The sequence below is a fragment of the Chroicocephalus ridibundus genome, chromosome 14, assembly GCF_963924245.1.
Source record: "Chroicocephalus ridibundus chromosome 14, bChrRid1.1, whole genome shotgun sequence".
In the NCBI taxonomy this organism is placed as follows: domain Eukaryota; kingdom Metazoa; phylum Chordata; class Aves; order Charadriiformes; family Laridae; genus Chroicocephalus; species Chroicocephalus ridibundus.
In genome coordinates, this window is record NC_086297.1 from 3,635,528 (window position 1) to 3,657,338 (window position 21,811).

At 62.7% G+C, this 21,811-nt stretch overlaps 2 protein-coding genes across 3 annotated transcripts in view; both read left to right on the top strand.

Moving 5' to 3' along the window:
* The window catches only part of RPL38 (ribosomal protein L38), a 314,431-nt gene extending 303,599 nt beyond the window's left edge, over positions 1-10,832 (top strand). The window contains exons 1-5 of one of the 2 annotated variants that reach the window (XM_063352352.1): positions 7,958-8,111; positions 8,328-8,360; positions 8,967-9,027; positions 10,303-10,425; positions 10,751-10,832. In XM_063352352.1, the coding sequence (XP_063208422.1) occupies positions 8,358-8,360; positions 8,967-9,027; positions 10,303-10,425; positions 10,751-10,776 (213 nt within the window). In that variant the 5' untranslated portion in view covers positions 7,958-8,111; positions 8,328-8,357 and the 3' untranslated portion in view covers positions 10,777-10,832. Of the gene's footprint in view, positions 1-7,957; positions 8,112-8,327; positions 8,361-8,966; positions 9,028-10,302; positions 10,426-10,750 lie in introns of those variants that run through there. The other variant, XM_063352353.1, reaches the window with a different exon arrangement.
* A 1,652-nt stretch (positions 10,833-12,484) lies between these two features.
* On the top strand, positions 12,485-21,030 carry TTYH2 (tweety family member 2). The gene is made up of 14 exons (XM_063352435.1): positions 12,485-12,666; positions 13,256-13,428; positions 14,806-14,917; positions 15,290-15,510; positions 15,607-15,702; positions 15,799-15,871; positions 15,978-16,047; positions 16,227-16,282; positions 16,376-16,468; positions 16,558-16,650; positions 16,741-16,883; positions 17,009-17,194; positions 17,341-17,419; positions 19,393-21,030. Exons 1-14 carry the CDS (start codon positions 12,538-12,540, stop codon positions 19,471-19,473), a joined length of 1,605 nt encoding a protein of 534 aa, XP_063208505.1. The 5' UTR covers positions 12,485-12,537; the 3' UTR covers positions 19,474-21,030.
* The last annotated feature ends 781 nt before the right edge of the window (positions 21,031-21,811 follow it).

Here is a 21,811-nt window from a genome sequence, read left to right on the forward strand (position 1 = left end):
CTTCCCCCCCCCCCCAAGTCGTCCATGAAGCCTGGGATGCTCTTTAAGAGCCCGGCTGATGAATGCGAGGGCATGGGAGCTGCCATTAGGAGTGAATTGATCGGCTCTCGGCAGCGCGCTGCCAGGGCCCTGCGCTTTAAAAACTCAGAAAGGAAGAAAGAATGAGAGCGAAGAGGGGGAAAAAGGGAAAAAAAAAGAAAGAAAATGCCAAGTGATTGGAAAGAGTTTTCTGTCCCTGTTAATAATAAACGCATCCAGCAAATTGCACTCGCGCTCCGGAGCAGGTAATCGTGATGCAAGGCCTTTCTTCTCTGCACCAGGGGGGAGAAACTCAAGTAAACAGGGGGAAAAAATCAATTTCTGCTGCGGTTTGTTCCCTGAATAGGGGAATCTCCTGGTGAACGTGTCCTTTCCTGTCTCCTATTAACTCTGCCAGCTCCCCACCTCCGCCGCACGGCGCCTTCCCCCACAACACGCGTTTGCACGGGAAAGAAGGACCCGAGATTCTGGAGAACAAAACAAGGGCTGGATGGCGGACGCCTGCGCCGCTGCGGTGTCTCCATGCTGGGGCTGGCGCCGGGAGCCTCCGGCTCAGGGACGTGCCGCTCGGGGACATGCCGCTCGGTGCGCACGTCTGGAGCACGCGTGTCGGCCACACGGCTCAGGCAGGCGAGTCTCAGCCTGCACCGCTGGGGCATGCAGCACTCGAGCTGCAGGCATGGCTCCGTCTTGCACGTCCCAGCCACGCTCATCTCAGCCGCATTCATCTCTGCCGTGTGCATCTGGAGCTTGTACGTCTCAGCTGTGCGCATCCCAGCCACGCACATCCCAGCCACGCACATCCCAGCCATGCACATCCCAGCCATGCACATCCCAACCATGCACATCCCAGACATGCATGTCTCAGCCATGCATGTCTCGAGCTTCCTCATCCAGCCACGCACATCCCAGCCACGCACGTCTCAGCCATGCACATCCCAGCCATGCATGTCTCAGCCACGCACATCCCAGCCATGCACATCCCAGCCACTCACATCCCAGCCATGCACATCCCAGCCACGCACATCCCAGCCATGCACATCCCAGCCACGCACATCCCAGCCATGCACGTCTCAGCCATGCATGTCTCGAGCTTGCTCATCCAGCCATGCACATCCCAGGCATGCACTTCTCAGCCATGCACATCCCAGACATGCATGTCTCAGCCACGCACATCCCAGCCATGCATGTCTCAGCCATGCATGTCTCAGCCATGCACATCCCAGCCATGCACATCCCAGCCACGCACATCCCAGCCACTCACATCCCAGCCACGCACATCCCAGCCACGCACATCCCAGCCATGCACATCCCAGCCACTCACATCCCAGCCATGCACATCCCAGCCACTCACATCCCAGCCATGCACATCCCAGCCATGCACATCCCAGCCACGCACATCCCAGCCATGCACATCCCAGCCACTCACATCCCAGCCATGCACATCCCAGCCATGCACATCCCAGCCATGCACATCTCAGCCATGCATGTCTCGAGCTTGCTCATCCAGCCATGCACATCCCAGGCATGCACTTCTCAGCCATGCACATCCCAGCCATGCATGTCTCAGCCACGCACATCCCAGCCATGCATGTCTCAGCCATGCATGTCTCAGCCATGCACATCCCAGCCATGCACATCCCAGCCATGCACATCCCAGCCATGCATGTCTCAGCCACGCACATCCCAGCCATGCATGTCTCAGCCACGCACATCCCAGCCACTCACACCCCAGCCATGCACATCCCAGCCATGCACATCCCAGCCACGCACATCCCAGCCATGCACATCCCAGCCATGCACATCCCAGGCATGCACGTCTCAGCCATGATGTCTCAGCCATGCACATCTCAGCCACGGACATCCCAGCCGTGCACATCCCAGCCACGCACATCCCAGCCGTGCACATCCCAGCCACGCACATCCCAGCCATGCACGTCTCAGCCATGCATGTCTCGAGCTTGCTCATCCAGCCATGCACATCCCAGGCATGCACTTCTCAGCCATGCACATCCCAGGCATGCACGTCTCAGCCATGATGTCTCAGCCGCGCACATCTCAGCCACGGACATCCCAGCCGTGCACATCCCAGCCACGCACTCCTCAGCTGCGCACGTTTCAGCCATGCACACACGTGTGGCCAGCAGAAGCAGGGAGGGGATTGTCCCCCTGTAACTCAGCACTGGTGAGGCCACGCCTTGAGACTTGTGTCCAGTTTGGGGCACCTCAATACGAGAGAGATATCGAGGTGCTGGAGCGAGCGCAGAGGAGGGCAACGAAGCTGGTGAAGGCCCTTACGAGGAGCAACTGAAGGAGCTGGGACTGTTTAGTTTGAGGAAGAGGAGGCTGAGGGAGGCTCATCGCTCTCTACAACTACTCGAAAGGACACTGTAGAGAGGTTGGGGCTGGTCTCTTCTCACAGGTAATTAATGATAGAACAAGAGGGAATGGCTTCAGGCTGCAGCAGGGTTGGTTTAGGCTGGACATTAGGAAAAAATTCTTCACAGAAAGCGTGGTCAGACACTGGAATAGGCTGCCCAGGGAGGTGGTGGAGTCACCATCCCTGAATGTGTTTAAGAGTCGTTTCGATGTGGTGTTGGGGGATAAGGTGTAGGGGAGAGCTCTGTAGAGTGGGGTTGATGGTTGGACTCGATGATCCCAAGGGTCTTTTCCAACCTGAATGATTCTACGATTCTATGATTCTGTGATCTCAAGCTTGCACATCTCAGCCATGCATGGCTCCATCTTGCATGTTCTCAAGCTTGCACGCCTCCGCCATGCACATGTCAGATATGCGTGTCCCAGCCATGTGCGTCCCAGCCAAGCACGTCTCGAGCTTACACGCCTCAGCCACACTCATCTCAGCCTTGCACATCTCAGCCATGCACGTCTCCATCTTGCATGTGTCAAGCTTGCAAGCCTCAGCCATGCACGTCCCAGCCATGCACGTCCCAGCCATGCACGTCTCGAGCTTGCACGTCTCAGCCACCCTCACCTCAGCCTTGCACGCCTTGCCCTGCCCTGGGCTCGGCAGCCCTGGGGTGCAGCTGCGCAGGGGGGTCCCGCAGGCAGCTCCGCAGGTTGCCCGAGGTGGGACCACGCACCTCCGTGGACACATCTCCTGCGTGCAGCCAGAGCATCGCCTCCCGGGCACAAGTCATGCCTCCCAGGCTCTACCCCGCCGTGGGACCCCGGAACAGTGGGGTTTCCCTGCTGGCCGTCCCGGGCTGGCTCTCCCGGGTGTCCTCCGGGGCGGGGGGACACCGACAGCGCTGCTGCAGGAAGACGGGAGCAAACATCTGAGCATCTTGCATGGTGTCTGCGGGGAGGGGACGGTCGTGTCCCTGGGAAGAGCAAGAGGAGAAGGAAACCACCCTCACTCTGGGTGGGCTGCGCGGTCACCGCGGTGTGCCGGGGATGGGGAGGAGCGGAGAAGCTCGGCGTCCAGCAGGATGCACTGGAGCCCAGGGTGCAGAGTGGGACACGCCAGGGCCACGGTCAGGACCGTTCTGATGGCTCAGAGCTCGCCCTGACACGCAATGAGCTGTGGTTCCCCTTCCCGCACCGCCGCTCTCTCCCTCCGCCAGGAAAAACGGCTTGCAACTCCTTTAAGGACAGTGTAATTATGCCTAATAAAAATACGGCTGCCCTTGTGCGTGTAAACACGGCTTGGACGGAGCACCCTTCCGCACCCGGACCCTCTGGCTCGCTCGGCCGAGCGCACGGAGCAAGCTGCGGCTCACGGGGAGGGAGCAGGACACGGTGCCACCACCAGCCGAAGGTCCCCGAGGGCACGGCGAGCGACGGCGGGGGCCACAGCCCGCGGCAGGTTATCGGTGGCAGCCGTTTAACTTTGAGAAGAGGAGAGAGAAAAAAATCACATAGCCTTTTTCTTCTTTTTTTTGTTTTCTTTTTTTTTTCCCCCTGCCTTGTTGTGCCCCCCCCCTCCCCGCAGCCCCCGGAGCTGCTGCCGCCGCTGATAAGGCGATACCATCTAATCGCCGGGTGACACACGCGTCTCGCCGGCTGCCAGCGCTCCTGCAAATAAACTCCTGTGCGCACTGGCAGGGGACTGCCACCCGCGGCGGACGGGTCCCCCATGTCCCCAAGGGGATGTCACCCTGCCGGGCTCGGCGGGTGGCACCCGTGGATACCCCAAGGTGCCAGGGGCCAGATCCGGCATCCCGGGGTTTCTCCATGTGGCTCCATCGACACCCACATCAGCGGAGCCTCCCGGAGCTGCTGGCAGAGGAGGAGAATGAGGATGAGGAGGAAGATGAGGAGGAGGAGGAGGAGGAGGAGGAGGATAAGGATGAGGAGAAGGAGGATGAGGATGAGTAGGATGAGGACAAGAACGAGGATGAGGAGGATGAGGATAAGGAGGAGGATGAGGAGAAAGATGAGGAGGATGAGGAGAAAGATGAGGAGGACGATGATGATGAGGAGGAAGGCTCCTCATCAAGCTGTTCACCAAACCCCACGCCAGGGGGGTGCACTGTGCCCCCGAGCTGGGGGCAGAGGGGGGGTTAAACACCACCGCGCTCCCGACGCGGCGCTTCCCAAGCAGAACCAGAAAGATTTTTTAATATAAAACTGGTCGCCAGCGGGTGAATTAAGGATGCTAATTGAATTTCATTAGGCAGAGGAGCCGGGCCGGTGGGAGGCAGGGAGGAAATGTATTTGATGTGTTTTAAAAGCCGCAGTTTCAGAATGTGGTGCGGTTTGGGTTGCTTTTTTTTTTTTTTTTTTCTCTTTTTTTAATTTAAAGCCAGTCGTAAAAAGATCCCGTCTTTGAGGAGCTAATGACTCTCATGAATTATTTTTGTTGATTTATACACCCACTCGGCTTTTAAATAATATTAATAAAGTAAAAGTGAACCCATTCCCAGGCAGGAGCGGGAGCGACGCTGCCGGCGGGCGGGGGGGGGCGGGCCTGGGGGATGTGGGACCAGGGTGGGGGGACACGGCCACCGCCTGACCCACATGCCCCCCATCTCGGCCTGCCTTGGCGAGGCCACGCGGCGTTTTGGGCCAAAACCAGGTGATTTTGGAGGTGGCGGTGGCGGGGTGCCGGGGCGGGACGGTGCCTCGCTCCCCTCGGCCGAGCATTAGCATTCAGCGCCGGTGCCGTAACGGGCACTTTTCATGCCGGTTTGGTTTTATTATTATGCCAAGAAGCTCGCTTAATTCTCTGCTGTCTTTCTTCTGCACTGTTGATTTACACTGTTAGTGTTTTAATTATACAATTCAGCACTCCTTAAAACATGAAAAACTGCTCAACTTTTGAAGCAATTAAAAGGCAGCAGAGTAGATCAGCCCATCAGGGATGAGATAAGTAAATCAAACAATTAAAAAACTCCTTTGGTGGCGGGGGGAGGGGGTGGGGGGGGGGGCAGGCGGGGAGGGGAATCGTCCCACCCAACAAACCTCCCCTCGGCGGCACCCCCGCAGCTCCCCCCGTGGCTGTGGGCTTTGTCCCAGTAACCGGTTGGAGTGTGATACTGGGAGCAACTGGTGGGACTGGTGCTGGGTGGGAGGGCTGTGGGATGCAGGGTGATGGGGACAGGGTGGCGGGGACAGGGTGATGGGGACAGGAGGGTAGGGACAGGGGAATGGGCAGAAGTTGATGGGGACAGGGGGATGGCGACAGGGTGGCGGGGACAGGGTGATGGGGACAGGAGGATGGGGACAGGGTGATGGGGACAGGAGGGTGGGGACAGGGGAATGGGCAGAAGTTGATGGGGACAGGGGGATGGTGACAGAGTGGTGGGGACAGGGTGATGGGGACAGGAGGATGGGGACGGGGTGATGGGGACAGGAGGATGGGGACAAGGGGGTAGACACAGGGTGATGGGGACGGGAGAATGTGCACAGGGGGATGGGGACAGGAGGATGGGGACGGGGTGATGGGGACAGAGACAGGGTGATGGGAACAGGAGGATGGGGACAGGGTGGTGGGGACAGGGTGATGGGGACAAGGGGGTGGACACAAAGTGACAGGAGGATGGGGACAGGAGGATGGGGACAGGGCGATGGGGACAAGGGGGTGGACACAGAGTGACAGGGACAGGAGGATGGGCACATGGTGATGGGGACAGGGTAATGGGGACAGGGTGATGGGGACAGGGTGACGAGGACAAGAGGATGGACACAGGGTAATGGGGACAGGAGGATGGGGACAGGAGGATGGGGACAGGAGGATGGGCATGGGTGGGCACACAGGAGCCACGGCGGGGCCACTGCCAAGAGTCGAGGAGCAGCATCCCTGCAACCTCCCCGCTCCCGTGGCAGCGGGACACCCCAAGCACCCCTTCGGCCGGGAGCAGCGGGGACAGAGAGGGGCGAGCCCGGGTGCAGGACCTGGGGAGGGCCGTCCCTTCCCCAGTGTCACCTACCCCCGTCCCTCTTCCTCCTCCTTCTTCTTCTTCCTTGTAACTTCATTCCGTCGCTCAGGGGAGCATCCCCGGGATTTTGGGTCTCTGGGACAAGCTGGGTCACATCCACGCTGCCGACACGAGACACGGCCCCACGACCCTCCGGTCCCCTCGCGGGCACACGGGCACTGCCAATACCATCCCCCCGCCAGCAGTAATTAGAAGCAGAAGGTAATTAATTATCCATTTCCAAAACCACCGTGGCTGCAAGATCAGGAACCGGCAGGTAATTAATCTTTGGCAGCTTTGGCACCCAGCGCCAGCTTGGGCCACCCCAGAGCGGGCGCCCACGGGGGTTCACCCCGAGGCATGGGGGCACAGTCCTGGGAAAGGCTCCCACCGGCTCCCTCCCCACGGAAAAATTCCTTCTGCACCCGCCCGGCAGGAGGGATCGAGCCGGGGCTGCGAAGCCTCTCCCGGCACCTGCAGCCCTCGGCCGTGCCGGGGACCCCTGGGGACACCCCCGGCCATGGCGGGGACCCTCCTTGTGGGGACGGGACCCTGTGAGTTACGGGCTTGAATTTCCCCCAATTCTCGCTTCCGTCCACGCGGCCGCGTCAGGCGTTTGTCTCCCCCGACGGTTTATTCCCTTTTAATTTGAGCCATCCGTCAGGCGGTGCCGGCACCGAGTCGGGGTGCCAGGGCAGGGTGCTGGGTGCCACAGCAGCCACATGGGAGCCACCGGCTCCATCGATTCCCTTTTCCCACCCCGGGAACGCTGGACCCAGACAAGCCGCCCCACCGCCCTTGAGCACCCCCACTCCGGATGATCGCCCAACCGAGGGGTCTCCGCATGGATGGGGGGTCCCTGGCACGGACCGAGGGGCTCCAGCGCTCACAGCCGGCACAGAGCACGCGGTGTCACATCCCCGGAGCCAGCGCAGGGTGGGTGACCCCCCCCAAAAGCACCTCCAGCATGAAATTTTAGGGCAGAGCTGGAAACTGCGGCCAAGGGGAGGGTGCGTAGCCCCCTGCCCCACTGTCCCCAGTGGCCCCACTGCACTCGATGACCCCGCTGTCCCCATCCGACCACCAAACCACCCACAACGCAGTGCCGCTGAGGAGCACCCCAGCACCCCGAAACGCCGCTCCTGCCCTGCACGGGGCTCAAGCAGGATGGGGACGGGGTGAGGGGGACCGAGGAAGCGCAGGGACAAGGACAGGATGGGGTCCCTCGCCCTCTCCATCCGCCCTCAAGGATTCTTGAAGGGGTTTAGGGCGGTTTGGGGTTTTTAAGCGTGGCTGAAGCTCCCTCTTGTGGCAAAGCTACTCCATTACAGCCCTACCGGCGCCGTCGGGCCCCAGCATCTCTCGGGGGGGAGGTTGGGAGGCTGCAAACAGCCCGCCCAAGCGGCCGTGCGGTGCCCAGGAGAAGCGTGGAGGGATCGGGGAGGCCGGGAGTGTCCGGTTCTCCCGGCGTACCCTCCGTTAACCCGTTCAGCGCCGGGTGGGGGCGGGGACTGAGACCCCGCCAACTCATCGCAGAAACCGCGCCCGCCGTCGCGCTGGCGGCCCCGCTCCTTTTTGTCCCTCCGCCCGAGCCGTAGCGGCGCTGCGGCAGGGGAGGGCGGGGTTAAGGCCCGGATGCGGAAGTGGCCGCTCACTTCCGCTTTCTGGGCAGAGGCAGAGGCAGCTGTTGTGAGTACGGGATGGTGGCGGAGCCGGGGGTGGAATCCGCCGCCATCCGCGGCCGGACGGGGATGGGCGGCCCCGGGAACGGGCCGGGGGAGCAGAGGGGAGTCGGGGCGACCCAATGGCGGGCGGATGGGCGCGGGGCGGGGGAAGGCGATGTTGGGCGGCCGTTGTTGGGCGGTGGGACTGGGCTGACGCCATCTTGGGTTGTTTCTGCCGCAGGTTGGAGCGCTCTGAGGCCGTGCCGGAACCATGGTGAGGAGGAGGAGGGTGGCGGGGAAGGAGACGGTTGTCCCTCCTTTCGCCCCGGGGGGCTGAGGGGGAGGTGAGGGAGCAGAGGGGGTCCGTGGCCCTGGGCAGGGTGAGGGGGGGGGCCGCTGTCAGCGCCTTGCGGTGCCGGGGGTCACTGTGGCCACCCCCGCGTTGGCTCATGGCTGGGGGCGGTGCTGCCGTCGAAGGGGAGGCTGTCGCTGACCTGGCTGCGGGGAGAAGAGGTGCCCTGGGGGGGCTGCTGCGGGACGGGGGGTTTGTCTGGGGATGCTCACGGAGACCAGTGTGTGAGCTGGGGAGTGAGCTCTTGGCTGTTCTGAAGCTGAACAAGGGGAGATTGAGATGAGATCTCAGGAAGAAATTTCTGGCTGTGAGGGCGGTGAGCCCCTGGCCCGGGTTGCCCAGAGAAGCTGTGGCTGCCCCATCCCTGGAGGGGTTCAAGGCCAGGTTGGACGGGGCTTGGAGCAACCTGGGCTGGTGGGAGGTGTCCCTGCCCAGGGCAGGGGGTGGCACTGGGTGGGCTTTAAGGTCCCTTCCAACCCAGACCATTCTGTGATTCTCCGTATGGTGAGTCTATGTTTTGCTTTTCAGCCTCGCAAGATTGAGGAGATTAAAGACTTTTTGCTGACAGCCAGGAGGAAGGACGCGAAGTGTGAGTGCTGTGTGTGTCTTTGGGGAGGAGTGAGGCGGAATGCTCCGGTGCAGGAGCTCTTCTTCCCCACCAGAGCAGGGCTGTGGGGCTGCGTGTCCCCAGGGAGCATGAGGAGCTCCTTGGCTTGGAAGCCAAGACACAGGGCTGAGGGTTTTTCTGGGCACAGCATTGGTGACGTTTGAAGCAACTTTTGCTTGGTGTTGTCTGAGGTTGCTGTCGGGGTCTCGGGTCCAGGACTGAGCTCCTCCAGGGGCTGCTGTTCTCGCACCCCCGCAGCCACTCTTCCTCAGCCATTCTTCCTCCGCGGCTGCTCACCCCGGGGTGTTTTGGCCAAGCCCCAGCTGCAGCTCACTGGAAAGTATTTGCAAATATCACCTTGTCTCTGACTTGCTGTAGTCTTCGAAAAGCTACAAGGTGTCAGACATTAGGGAGTTGTGTCAGAATGACAAGTGAATCATACTCAGACTCAGGTTTTCTTTTGTTGCAAATACAAAGACCGTTACAATTGAAACACCAGAAATGCCTTGTCTCCGTATTTAACAACGCATGAAGAGTTTTCCCTCTTCTCTTGCTTGTTTGGATCTAGCTGTCACGGGGAAGAGGCATTTCCATTCTGGAGATGTTTTTATAACTTAGCAGTGTGGGCGAGAAGGGATAGTTCAACACCGAAACGTTGTTGTAGCTGATGACAGCCCCTCACAAAGCCTCTCCGTGCCTTTCGACTCGTTCTGCGTTTCGCAGCAGCTCTCGTAACACTGAGCTGCAGGGGCTCTGGGCCGGGGGGGGAGAGGAACTGGCCGCGGCCCTGAGTGAGCTGCTGAGACAAAATGGCCTTAAGGGAGTATAAAGGAGATGGGAAGCGCTGGCCGCAGAGCGCAGGAGCTGCGTTACGGGCTCCAGTGCAGCGATTCGGTTGCAGAAGACGACACGGGTAAATAACAAGCCCAGTGTGAGCCGTCACGCTCCATTGAAAATTTGCGACGCGATAAATTTTTCACAGTGCTTGTCGTAAACCGCCGCTGCGAAGCAAAACGACCTCAAAATAAAGCTGTTGGCCTTGAGAAACCTGCGCAGCGTCTCTGTGAGACGGGCTGAATCCCCTCACTGGTGCAGCAGCTTTTGATGACAACAATATAGGAAAAAAATATTTATTTTGGATTTTGTTTGGTTTTGGTGAGCGAGGCAGGGCTGTGATGGTCCTCCCGGGTTGGGTGCGAGGGGAGGAGCCGGTGTGGGGTCACCGCCGTCCTGCTGACCTCTTCCTTCGTCCCGCAGCGGTCAAGATCAAGAAGAACAAGGATAATGTGAAATTCAAGGTGCGCTGCAGCCGGTACCTGTACACCCTGGTCATCACGGACAAGGAGAAGGCCGAGAAGCTGAAGCAGTCCCTGCCCCCAGGTATCCCTTGGCATCCAGAGGGAAACATCGTGGGATGGGGGGCAGCAGGCTGGACAGAGGTGGCTCCTGCGGAGCTCCTGCTGTCCCAGTGGGACACGAGTCCTGTCCCAGCACATGTTCCCCTGTTCTGGGTCACTGACCTGTTCAGGCCACTTGGTTTTGCTGTCCCTGTGCCTGGAACTGACGCTGGAGGAAATAATGGAACGGTTTGGTTTGGAAGGGACCTTTAGATGATCTGATGATGCTGAGATGCGTCCCCGGGCGGGTGGGCAGGACAGTGAGCAGAGTGTTTCTGATCCTTAAATCGTCTCTTTCTCCTCCGCAGGTTTGGCCGTGAAGGAGCTGAAATGAGCCGTTCATGTGTAGGTTTCTCCATGTTTGTTACATAAATAAAAACCTGAAGTGTTTCTGATGTCACGTTTGTCCACCATGCTGAAACCGTGGGTGTTCTGGGGGTTCAGGAGCCATATTCAGTCTGTGCTGCAGCAGAGTGGCTGGTGATCCCCTTCCTCGGGGTGGGGGGCAGGAAGGTCCCCTTCCATGGGGGGTGGTGCTAGCGGTGGGCTCGCGGGGGACAAGGTCTGCTCCTGGGTGGGCAGAGGACCTGAGCGGGTTGCCCAGGAGGGACTGGTGTGCACTGGGATGAAGTGTTGCCCACAGCAGGCAGGGGGGGACTTGCCTGAGGGGCCGCAGCACAGCCCTGATGGTCCTTGGCACCGGAGGGTGTCACTGTCACGGCTGTCCCCTCCATGGGCTCTGCTGGGAGCACACCTGCCTGGCAGGGGGACAGTTTGTGGTCACCGGGTAAACTGGAGCGTCATCAGAGTTGCCCCCTCGCCCACGGGAAGCTGTGGTGGGGTGACAGCCGGGTCCTGGGGCACCTGGAGCAGGATCTGCAATGGCCCCATCCATCACACATGGCCACCGGTGTGTCACCTGTGGCTGGGACCTGTCCCTATGGCGTGTGACCTGGCACAGGCAGTGAAGGGATGTGGTAGCCCTATAGCAGCGGGTGCCACTGTGTGATGCCATTGTAGGGGTGACGGCGGTGCAGTCCCTACATGGGGGAGCAGTGCCCCTATAGCAGGGAGGTGACAGGTGTGTAGTGACCCTCCAGCGGGGAGGTGATGAGGGGGTGTGACCCTATAGCAAGGAGGGGAATTTGGTGAGCTACCCCTCTAGCAGCCAGGTGACAGGGCTGCGGTGCCCCTATAGCAGGAGCTGAGGTGTTGTGATGCCCCTATAGCAGCGGGGGGATGGGGTGCAGTGCCACTATAGCGGGGGGGGGGTGACAGAGGTACGGTAGCCCTATAGCAGGAAGGATGGGGTGCGTTTCCCCTATAGCAGGGAGGTGATGGTGTGCAGTGCCCCTATAGCAGGGGATGCGGGGTGTGGTTCCCCAATAGCGGGGAGGTGAGGTCCTTTGATACCCCTATAGCAGGGAGGTAAGGGGGTGTGGTGCCCCTGTAGCAGGGTGGTGATGGGGTGTGATGTCCCTATAGCAGGGAGGATGGGGTACGGTGTCCCTGTAGCAGGGGGGTGAGGTGCTGTGATACCCCTATAGCAGAGGACACAGGGTGCAGTGCCCCTATAGCAGGGAGGTGATGGCTGTGATGTCCCTATAGCAGGGGGGGGATAGGGGATGCGGTGCCCTAATAGCGGAGGGGGGACAGGGGGTGCAGTGCCCCTGTAGCGGGGGGGGTGACAAGGGTGCAATGCCCCTATAGCAGGACAGTGATGAGGTGTGGTGTCCCTATAGCTGGGGCGGGGGGTGACAAGGGTCTGGTGCCCCTGCAGCAGGGAGGTGACGGCTGTGATGCCCCTGTAGGAGGACAGTGATGAGGTGTGATGCCCCTATAGCGGGGGGGTGACAGGGGTGCGGTGCCCCTATAGCAGGGGACAGGGGGTGCGGTGCCCCTACGGGGTGACACCGAGGTGTGGGGGGGGGTTCGGTGCCTCCGGCTGGCGTGGGCGTGGCCGGGGGTGGGCGTGGCGGTGGGCGTGGCTCGGTGGGCGGAGCCCCGCGGCGTGGCGGCGCGGCCCTTCCCCACCCCCGGCCCTGGCCCCGGCCCCGGCGGCTCCATCGCGGCCGCGGCCCCGCCGCCCCCCGCCATGCCGCCCGCCCGCGCCGACTACCTGGCGCCGTGGTGGGCGGCCTGGCTCCACGGGCTGCCGCACCGCGGCCTGCGCCTCCAGCCCGTCCCCTCCGCCTTCCGACCGCGGGACCCCGACTACCAGCAGGTACCGACCCCGCGCCCGCCGACCCCCTCCCGGCGCCCGCCGACCCCCTCCTCGCGCTGCCCCCCATCGCGGACGGAGCCCGCTCCCGGGCAGGGGTCCCGCTTGCCGGCGGGGCTCCGTTCCCCCCCTCCCCGTCCTCGCCGCTTTCATGCCGGCGCCAGCTCTGATCTCACGGCCGCACAAAGCGCCCTTCTTCCCCGGGGCAGGCGGCGGGGGCGCGGGGCCCCCCCGCCGGACCAGCCGGCACCGGCTCTGCCGGAGCCCCCCCCGCCTCCCCCCCGTCCCTCCCAGGGGGTGCGAAGCGGGGGGTCACCCCTCGCCTTGGCGGTGCCGCAGCCCCCCGGCATCCCAGGGCACGGACCGCCGTGACCCCGGAATGAGGAGCGGGGGGGCAGTCCCGGTGTCCCACCCCACCCCCCCCCCGGAGGGGCTGCTGCACCCCGGCTCGGTGGCCCCGTGTGGGGACAGGGGACGCTTCCTCTTTCCCCGTGTGACCGTCCTGTGGGACACTGGACGTGGCCGCATCCTGCCGGGCGCCCTGCGGCATGTGACGGCCGCAGCCGCTGACTGTCCCCTCTCGCTTTCCCAGTCGCTGCTTTTCCTTGGCTTGGTGGCTGCCGTCTGCCTCGGCCTCAACCTCCTCTTCCTCACTGTCTACCTGATCTGCCTCTGCTGCTGCAAGAGGGACCAGGAGCCCGAGACCAAGCGGCCCCACTCCTGCTGCGTCACCTGGATGGCCGTCACCGCCGGGCTCATCTGCTGGTGAGAATGGGGACCCCGTGCTGTCCTCTCAGCGACGACGGGGGTCTACGCTCCGGCCATGAGTTGCTTTAATTATATCTGTGCCATTAAATGCAGTCCATCCCTCCCTCACTCCCTGCCGGTGCCGGGGCAGCGCCGGGGACCAGCCACGGGCCAGCCCTGTCCCTGTCCCCACCGCGGCTGTGCCGCCTTCCCGGCTAATCCCGGCCGGGAGCGGGGCTGGGTCACTAATCCCAGCCCGGAGCAGATGGCAGGCGGCAGCGTGACCCAGCTGGCAGGTCCCGTGTGCGCCCGGCCTTAATTGCGACCGGAGCAATTAGGCAAGGGGAACACTTCTTTGCCCGGCAGCGTGCTGGTGGCTTTCCGAGCCCGTCTCAGGTTTTGGCAGCCAGTGGCTGGGAGGACCCCCTGCCAGCCGGCCCGGGTGCCTCCCGGCAGGCCTGGCCCCGCGAAGGGGGACGGGATGGGACACGGGGCTCTTTCGCTGCCCGGCCATGACCCGCTTGCCAGACAAAGGGGCTGGTTTTGCCTGGGCGGAGCGAGATGGCTGCCTGCAAGCGTTGTTCGGAGCAGGGAAATGGCACTAATGAGCTTGGCGTGCTCCCCCCGGGACCACCCCCCCCACTCCGGGTCCTCCTGCTCCTGCAGCCTCGGGGCGCCCGCTGGCAGGCGGCAGGGGACCATTCTCCAGCTCCCCCGGGGCTTTGAAACCCCCCCCCCGACAGCCACCCTGAGCCTGTTTGCAGCCGTTAAAGGCCTGATGTGGTGAATGGGCTGGTGTCTGTCGGTTTTATTGGGGTCTGCCATGGGGACGGGGACAGCATCGCACACGCCAGGCACGGGCACGTCCCTCCTTGGAGCTGGCTCCTGTCTCCATCCCAGCTTCGCCTGCTGGCACACCAGGTGCCAGGGAGCGCCGAAGTGGCCGCGGTGAGCTCGCCACGGGGCCTGGAGTGGCCACGGCACAGCCCCCAGCCTGCTGCCTGCCTCCCATCTCGGGGTGAGCCCAGGAGCAGTTTAATCAGTAGCGGCATCGCTTCCAGCGGATTCCCCTAATCTGCTTTGCCCAGCCCCTCCACCCTCAATCTCTCAGAGTTTGGCAGAAGGAGCTTCAAACCTGCCGTGTCCGGCCTGTGGAGCAGCTCCGGGCTCGGCTGTCCCAGGGCCCCGTGGGCACCAGGAGGGAGCATGTCCCCATCATTGTGCCGTCCCTGTCCTGTCTGCTTTAGCTCTGCCCTGCCGCAGGTGCAGGTCCCCTGAAACCGGGATGCTCCGGGGAGTGTCCCGTGTCCAGCCAGTGTCCCCCCAAGGCAGGGCACCCATGTCAGGGTGAGCGTTTTCCTCCCCTCTGACTGGGGGTCCCCTCTGTGCCCGCAGCACGGCCGTCGGCATCGGCTTCTACGGCAACAGCGAGACCAACGACGGGGTGTACCAGCTGCTCTACGCCCTGGACCACGCCAACCACACAATCACCGGCATCGACTCCCTGGTAGGGCCACGGGGCAGGGTCCCCCTACGTGACCCACTCCATCTCCCCCAGGGTTGCGTCAATTCCCCCATCCCGGGTTTGGTTAAAGCACTGGGGAGGGAGGCATCCAGCTGGAGGGACCCTGCCGGCCGAGCCCCCGGGGCGGCCATGCCACACCGAGCACGGGAGGGTGACGTCACCCCACAGAATGGGGCCTTTGTGGCCGGGAAGGGCTGTCCCAGAGGATGGATCCGGCTTGAGCATGAGGGGTTGGTGTGGGGCCGCTCTCCTGGAGGGTCAGCATCCCACAGATGGGGCGAATGGCTCTGCTGAGTGCGGGGCTGACAGTGGGGAAGTCCCCGGTGCGGGGCTGACCGTCCCCGTTGTCCCCAGGTGGCGGGCACCACGCAGCAGATGCAGGTGGGGTTGGAGCAGCACCTGGCGCGGCTGAACGAGCTGCTGGCCACGCGGGGGGACTACCTGCAGACCCTCAAGTTCATGCAGCAGTTGGCCGGCAGCATCGTCCTTCAGCTCTCAGGGCTGCCCGTCTGGCGGGGGGCTAGCGCCGAGCTCACCGTGCTGGCCAGCCACGTCTCCTACGTGGAGTATTACCGGTGAGCGGGGCCATGGGATGGCGCTGGGCTGCCAAATCGGCTGCCGGTGGGGCTGGGGAGGTGGGCACACCTGACGGAGCCTTCCTCTGTGCCCAGGTGGTTGGCTTATCTCCTCTTCTTCATCCTTGTCCTCACCGTCTGCCTCCTGGCCTGCCTGGGGCTGGCCAAGCGCTCCCGTTGCCTCCTCACCACGTGAGTATCCCATGGCCAGGCTTGGTGGCGCCGGAGCTGCCGGGGGGGACACACACACAGTTGGATCCCATGGCGTGCTCACCCCTCTCCCCGCAGGATGCTGTGCTGCGGGCTGCTGACGCTCATCCTCAGCTGGGCCTCCATGGCCGTGGACACGGCAGCAGCAGTGGTGAGCGGGGCTGGCAGGGGAGGGGTGGTACCGGCCGTGCCGGGGCAGAGCCGAGAGCACCGTCTCATCCTTCCCAGCCCCGACGATGTCCCTCTTGTCCCCACAGGGCACCAGCGACTTCTGCGTGGCTCCGGACAAGTTCATCATGAACCAGACGGAGAGCGACATCAGCGCAGGTGAGGGCTGGTCCCAGGGCATGGCGTGGAGATGAGCTCAGGGCAGGGACCCCAGTGCTCCCCCAAAAACCACGGGGAGGTCTGGGGGGGTCCGGAGCTCCCTGCTGCCGTGCTGTCCGCCCTGGGCTGCGCTCTGCCCCCCAGGATGCTCACACCAACATCTGCCGTTTGCTTTGCAGAAGTGGTTCACTATTACCTGTACTGTGACCAGAGCCTGAGCAACCCCTTCCAGCAGGTATGGGGGAGCCGCCCCCCGGCTTTGTGCTGCCTGGGACTGGGGGGGTGCCCCCCAGCAGCTCTGTGACCGCTCTCCGCTCCCCCCTTGCAGGCTCTCACCGTCTTCCAGCGCTCGCTCACCACCATGCAGATCCAGATCCAGGGCCTGATACAGTTTGCACTGCCTCTCTTCCCCACGGCCGAGGTACAGGGTGGGGGGAGCCAGGAACCCATGCCCCCCTCTCTGCCCCCCATCTCACCCAGCACTGCCCTGACCCCCCACTTCTCCTGCAGAAAGACCTGCTGGGGGTCCAGCAGCTCCTGAACTCCTCAGAGACCAGCCTGCACCAGCTCACGGCCATGCTGGACTGCCGGGGGCTGCACAAGGTGAGGGGGGGCCGGGACAGGGGTGCGTAGCGCTGGGGGTCACCCCCCACCACCACCACCAGCCCTGCCCCATCCCGTCTCCTGCCGCAGGACTACCTGGACGCCCTTATCGGCATCTGCTACGACGGGGTGGAGGGTTTGCTCTACTTGGTCCTCTTCTCCCTGCTGGTGGCCGCCTCCTTCTCCACCATCATCTGTGCCACGCCACGCGCCTGGAAGCACTTCACTGGCCGGTGGGTCTGCCCGCAGCCCCTGCCTTCACCGGGGGGCACGGGGCACGTGTGCGGCACGAGCTGGGCACGGGGGAGAACTGGCTTTGGGGCTCGGGGGGGTGAGCACCAGTGTCTTGTCCCCGCAGGGACCGGGACTACGATGACATGGACGAGGAAGACCCCTTCAACCCGCAGGCCCGTCGCATCGCCACCCACAACCCGGCCCGGGGGCAGCTCCGCAGCTTCTGCAGCTACAGCAGCAGCCTGGGCAGCCAGAGCAGCCTGCACCCCCCGGCGCAGACCATCTCCAACGCCCCCGTCTCTGAGTACATGTGAGACCCGCCCCCCCTGCTTCCTCGGAGGGGCTGACCCTCGGGTCCCCCCACCTCGGGGATGAAGCATCACCCCGCTTCAGGGACATGGGACGATGGTGGGGGTCTTGCCATGCCCCCCGCTCTGACGGGCTCTCCCCCTCCAGGAACCAAGCCGTGCTCTTCGGTGGTAACCCGCGCTACGAGAACGTCCCCCTGATCGGCAGAGGCTCTCCTCCTCCCACGGTACGGTGGACGCCCGAGGCCAAGTCCTTCTTGTGATGCCCCGTGGGCCGGGGGGGGATTAGCTGGGTGGCCAGGTGCCCCTCTGCTTCACTGGGAAGCCGCTCGCCCGGGGCACCGACAGAGTGGGGATGGGGACGGGTGAGCTCGGTCCCCTCCTCCTGCCCTTGCGGAGGACGTGCCCCATCTGCGAGCGCATCCCTCCTGCCCGTCTCACTAACCCAGTTCCCGGCCGGCCCGCGGGGGCTGCGGGGAGAGGTCACCAGCCACGTGCTCGGAGGAGACCGAAATAGTCTTCCCTTCAGCTGCTCTTCTCTGCTTTATTTCTTATTTATTCTGACTTTCAAAGGACACTTTCCGCAGTCACCCCTGCATGTTTACATTTCCCCGCTGTTTGTTTAAGCCCATCCTGCCTGTTAACGCCTGCTTTATTTTTTTTTATTTCTTTTTTTATTTTTTATTATTTTTTTTGCATCAATTATTTTGGAGCTAAGTTGCCCATCAAGAGTAAGTTCAGCCGCTTCCTTCTCCTTCCTCCTCCTCCTGGGGCAGCAGCCGGGTTCCCACCCTCCTTCCCCTCCTTGGTGCCTCCCTCCATCCCCTTTTCCCGTGGGGCTGGTTTGATTTTGGGGAGAGCTTGGAAGGCTCTAGGGGGGACGGGGCTGTGGTTTGTCCCCAGCGCAGGCACAAGAGGGGATTGATTTGCAGCTCCCATGTGTCGGGATGGCTGGAAAAGGTCCCAATCTCCGTCCCCTTCTTGGTGCAGTTTTTCCCCTTCCCTTTCTGACAGCATCTAATCTGCTTTGATGCCTCCATCCGAAGCAGCGATGTCCCCCCGGCTCACCCCTCGCGGGCACAGTGGTGGCATGGGGGTGGCACCGCGGTGGGGCTGGGGACGTGGCTCCGGGCACGCTGCCGCGGCAGGGACACCACGCTCGCCTCTTCCGGGGAAGATTTTTTGCCATCAGGTGAAAGCCTGGAGCCGCTCCAGCGCGGGAGCCTGTAATCGGATTGCGCAGACCTGGCAGCTGGCGAGCCTCTTCCCCGGGGATGGACAAACGGGGGGGATTAATTTGAGCGCTTCTCCCCACCCTGAATGGTCTAATTTAACCAGGATTCAGATCCCTGAGGAAGGACTTTCATGGTCCAAAATAACAAACTAGGAATAATCTTCCTTAATGCCTGGCTGGGGTGCCCCTCCCTCCGCAAAATGCTGGAGAAATTTAGTTCTGCAGCATTGGCGGGGCGGGGGGGAGCTGAGGTTTTGCCCTGGGCTCACCGGTACCCCCTTCCTGGTGCGGCGGGGGGACCTCGTCCTGCTGGGGACCCCCAGGGGGTTCAGCCTGCAGCAACTGCCGGTGCAGGCACCCGGTGAGCCCCGGCACGGCCAGGGTAAGGATTGTGTGCGGACAGGGAAGATGAGGGGGCAAAACCCAGCTCAGCTTCTGCAGAGACCCGGCCCAAGCCTGAGTGTCAGGGCTAAAGCCCATCCTGCTCCACCGCTGTGCCAGCTCGGCCAGTGCGTGCAGTGCCACCGTCCCCGTGCTGGTGCAGGAAGGGGAGCTCAAGCCCATCCTGGTGCAAGCCCTTCGGGATCGGACACCTCCAGGCTCAGCAACTGGGGCTGAATCCGCTGCCAGGCTGGTGTGGGAAGGTGGAGGATGAACCTGGCTGACATCCCAGCAGTGCGGGAAGGGGCAAAGCAGAGCTTGAGGACACTCGAAGTGTTTTGGCTGGGGGGTCTCTTGTCTTCCATCCCTTGAAGAGGCTGGGACCAGGGTCTGGCCCCCTTACCCATGGCAGCCCGGCAGATGAATTGGGGATTAATACAAGCGGGAAGTAATCTTCCCTCTCCATCCTCGGGCTTTCTCTGGCGGCACATAGCGGAGCAGGGTTGGGTTGGAGGTGGCTGGTGGGGCTTGGTGGCGCACGCCATGGGTCGGGGGTACGCTGACCCCTGTGTCCTCTCCCCGCAGTACTCCCCGAGCATGCGAGCCACCTACCTGTCCGTCACCGATGAGCACATCAGGCAGCACGGCACCGAGTTCCCAGCCTAACGCGCTCGCCCCGAGCAGCTCGCGGGAGGAGAAAATGCCACCGGCGTTTCTGTAACGGAAACCAAAGACACCTGGAAAAGACGCGGTGGGAAGCCCAACGGTGGCCGGAGGATGAGCCCCGGTGGCGGGGAGACCCCCGCGTGCTCTGCGCGCCCTCCTCTCCCCCTCGGCAGCTTCTGCTCAGTCTCAAGTCTTCCTGCCTTACGGCTGACAGTGACTCCGGGGCCGAATGCCAGCCGGCAGCACGGCAGCACCGCGGCCAGGCTCCTGGTGCACCAGGAAGACCGGAGATGCTTCAAGCCCCTGCGTCGGCTTCTCCTTTCCCTTCCCGTCTGCACCAGCTCGGGGATGTTTTACGCCACGGAGGGGAGCCTTCTCCAGCTCCCCCTGCCTGGAGCACCGAACCTGGGGCCATGGGCTGCCCCCCAGCACCAGCCCCTTGGGGAGGGGTCCGGGCTCCTTCGCTCCCGTAGCAATGCAGTACCAACCACTAGTGATCCCAGCGCCCGCGGGTGGCTTTGCTACCCCCTGACGGCTCCCCTCTGCCAAGCTCCCGCTCCGCATGGGCAGAGCCGGCTCCCCGTGCCCCCCTCGCTGTCCCCCAGCCGGAGCCGCCCCAGCCCCGCGTTCAGAGGCTGTAGAATTAGGGATGTTTTGGCCTTGCTGGTTTTCCTTTGCTTTGCTTCTGGGTTTTTTTGAGTCCTCTGCAAGGCAGAGGCGCGGTTCGACTCGCTGCCTCTGTCCCAGCGTGGTTTTACTGCAGTGCATGTTGGTTGCAGGCTTTTGGCTGGTTTCTAGGCTCTGTTTGGTAATTCGGCTCCCCGGGGCGGGCAGGCCAGCAGCATGGGCTGGGGCAGGCTCCCCTCCTTCTGCAGGACAGCCCTGGTGTAACCAGAAATCCCCTGGGAGAGGGTCAGGGACTACTCCGGCATCCCTGGGGCAGGATGCAGTCTCGGGGAGGGCATGGTCCTGCCGCCTTCCCTGGGCGAGTTCAGCTCTCGTAGCCACATTGGGCAATGCGGCGGTGGCTTAGCCAGGGCTGGGTTTGCCCCAGGGCTCTTCCTCACCGCAAAGGCTGTACCTTGCTGCAGGTGGGCAAAGGCTTTCCCTGTCTGATTGCAATTAGCGGCTTGTGCTGCTGGTGGTGGTTATCCATCCCTGCCTCCCTGCTTTGGCTAACAGTGCTGCAGCCAGGCAGCCCCCCGGGGTGGCCATGCTGTGCCCCTCAGGCCAGCCGGGCGGGGGGGTCTTACTTGATAGCAGTGACTCACTGTGTCTTTTAAAGATAACTTTGTACATACCCTTGGGTCCCCTAACACCGTCTGTCCGTGTTGCGTGTGACTAGCATTACTTGCTGTTGGAAACTTCCAGGGGACGAGTTTTTTGGGGGTTTGTTTTGTTTTGGTTTTTTTTTTTTTTGGCTTTTAATGTTTCGATGTAACGGTACTGGTAGAAGAGCTGTTTTTAAACGCATGTGAACTAACCTCATTAGGACTCTGTCTAGGGGCTGGAGTCCGGCCTGATTTGTATGTGCCCTTTGGGGGAAACGACAATAAACACTTGTACTAAACTTACCTCCTCCCTGTGGGTCTCTCTGGGCCTCCTCTCCTCTGCCAGGCCGGGACTGCCCATGGCCAGGGCAAACGCCTCGCGGCAAGTCCAGGTCCCAGCAATTATTGTGCTTAACTCCTGTGGCTGCAAAAATCGTCCTTAACTTCCGTGGCTGCAGGTTGGGCTGGGTTTGGCCGTGGCAGTGGGTGGGGGGGGTGCCTGAAGCCGTTTCAGGTGGGGAGCTGGGGAGGGACGCAGGCTTTGGGGGTGCAGCGTGCGTGGACGTGTGTCCTCAGGGCGGAGGGAGCCATGCTGCCGGTGGGCACCGGCTGTAGGGGGGCCACCCCCAGGCCTCTGGAGCCCTGCAGCAATGGCTGCAGCCTTGGGGGGCAACCTGTGCCGGCCACAGGGATGTCCTGGCTCCCCCTGGAAGCTCTCCTGCTCCTGCAGGAATGGCGCGGGTTTCCCTCCTGGGGTCGAGGGGAGCAGGGAAGGGGCCCCGCCATGGGTTGTGCTCCCCCAAGCACGGCCCAGGCCCTCCCCACACAGATGGGGCCCAGCCCGCTCTCCGCACCCCACAACCAGGGCTGGGGCTGGCAGCAGGCGCCAATTCTCCTTCAGGAAGCCGCTACCGCCCCCCCCCCCCCCAACACCCTGCGCTAATTGCAACCCCTCGTCATTAGCCGGGTTTTGCCCATCCCAACATGGCGGCAAGCGGCGGCCGTCACGTGACACCACCGCCCTGCCCTCCCCAACATGGCGGTGCGATCACGTGAGCTCCCTCCGG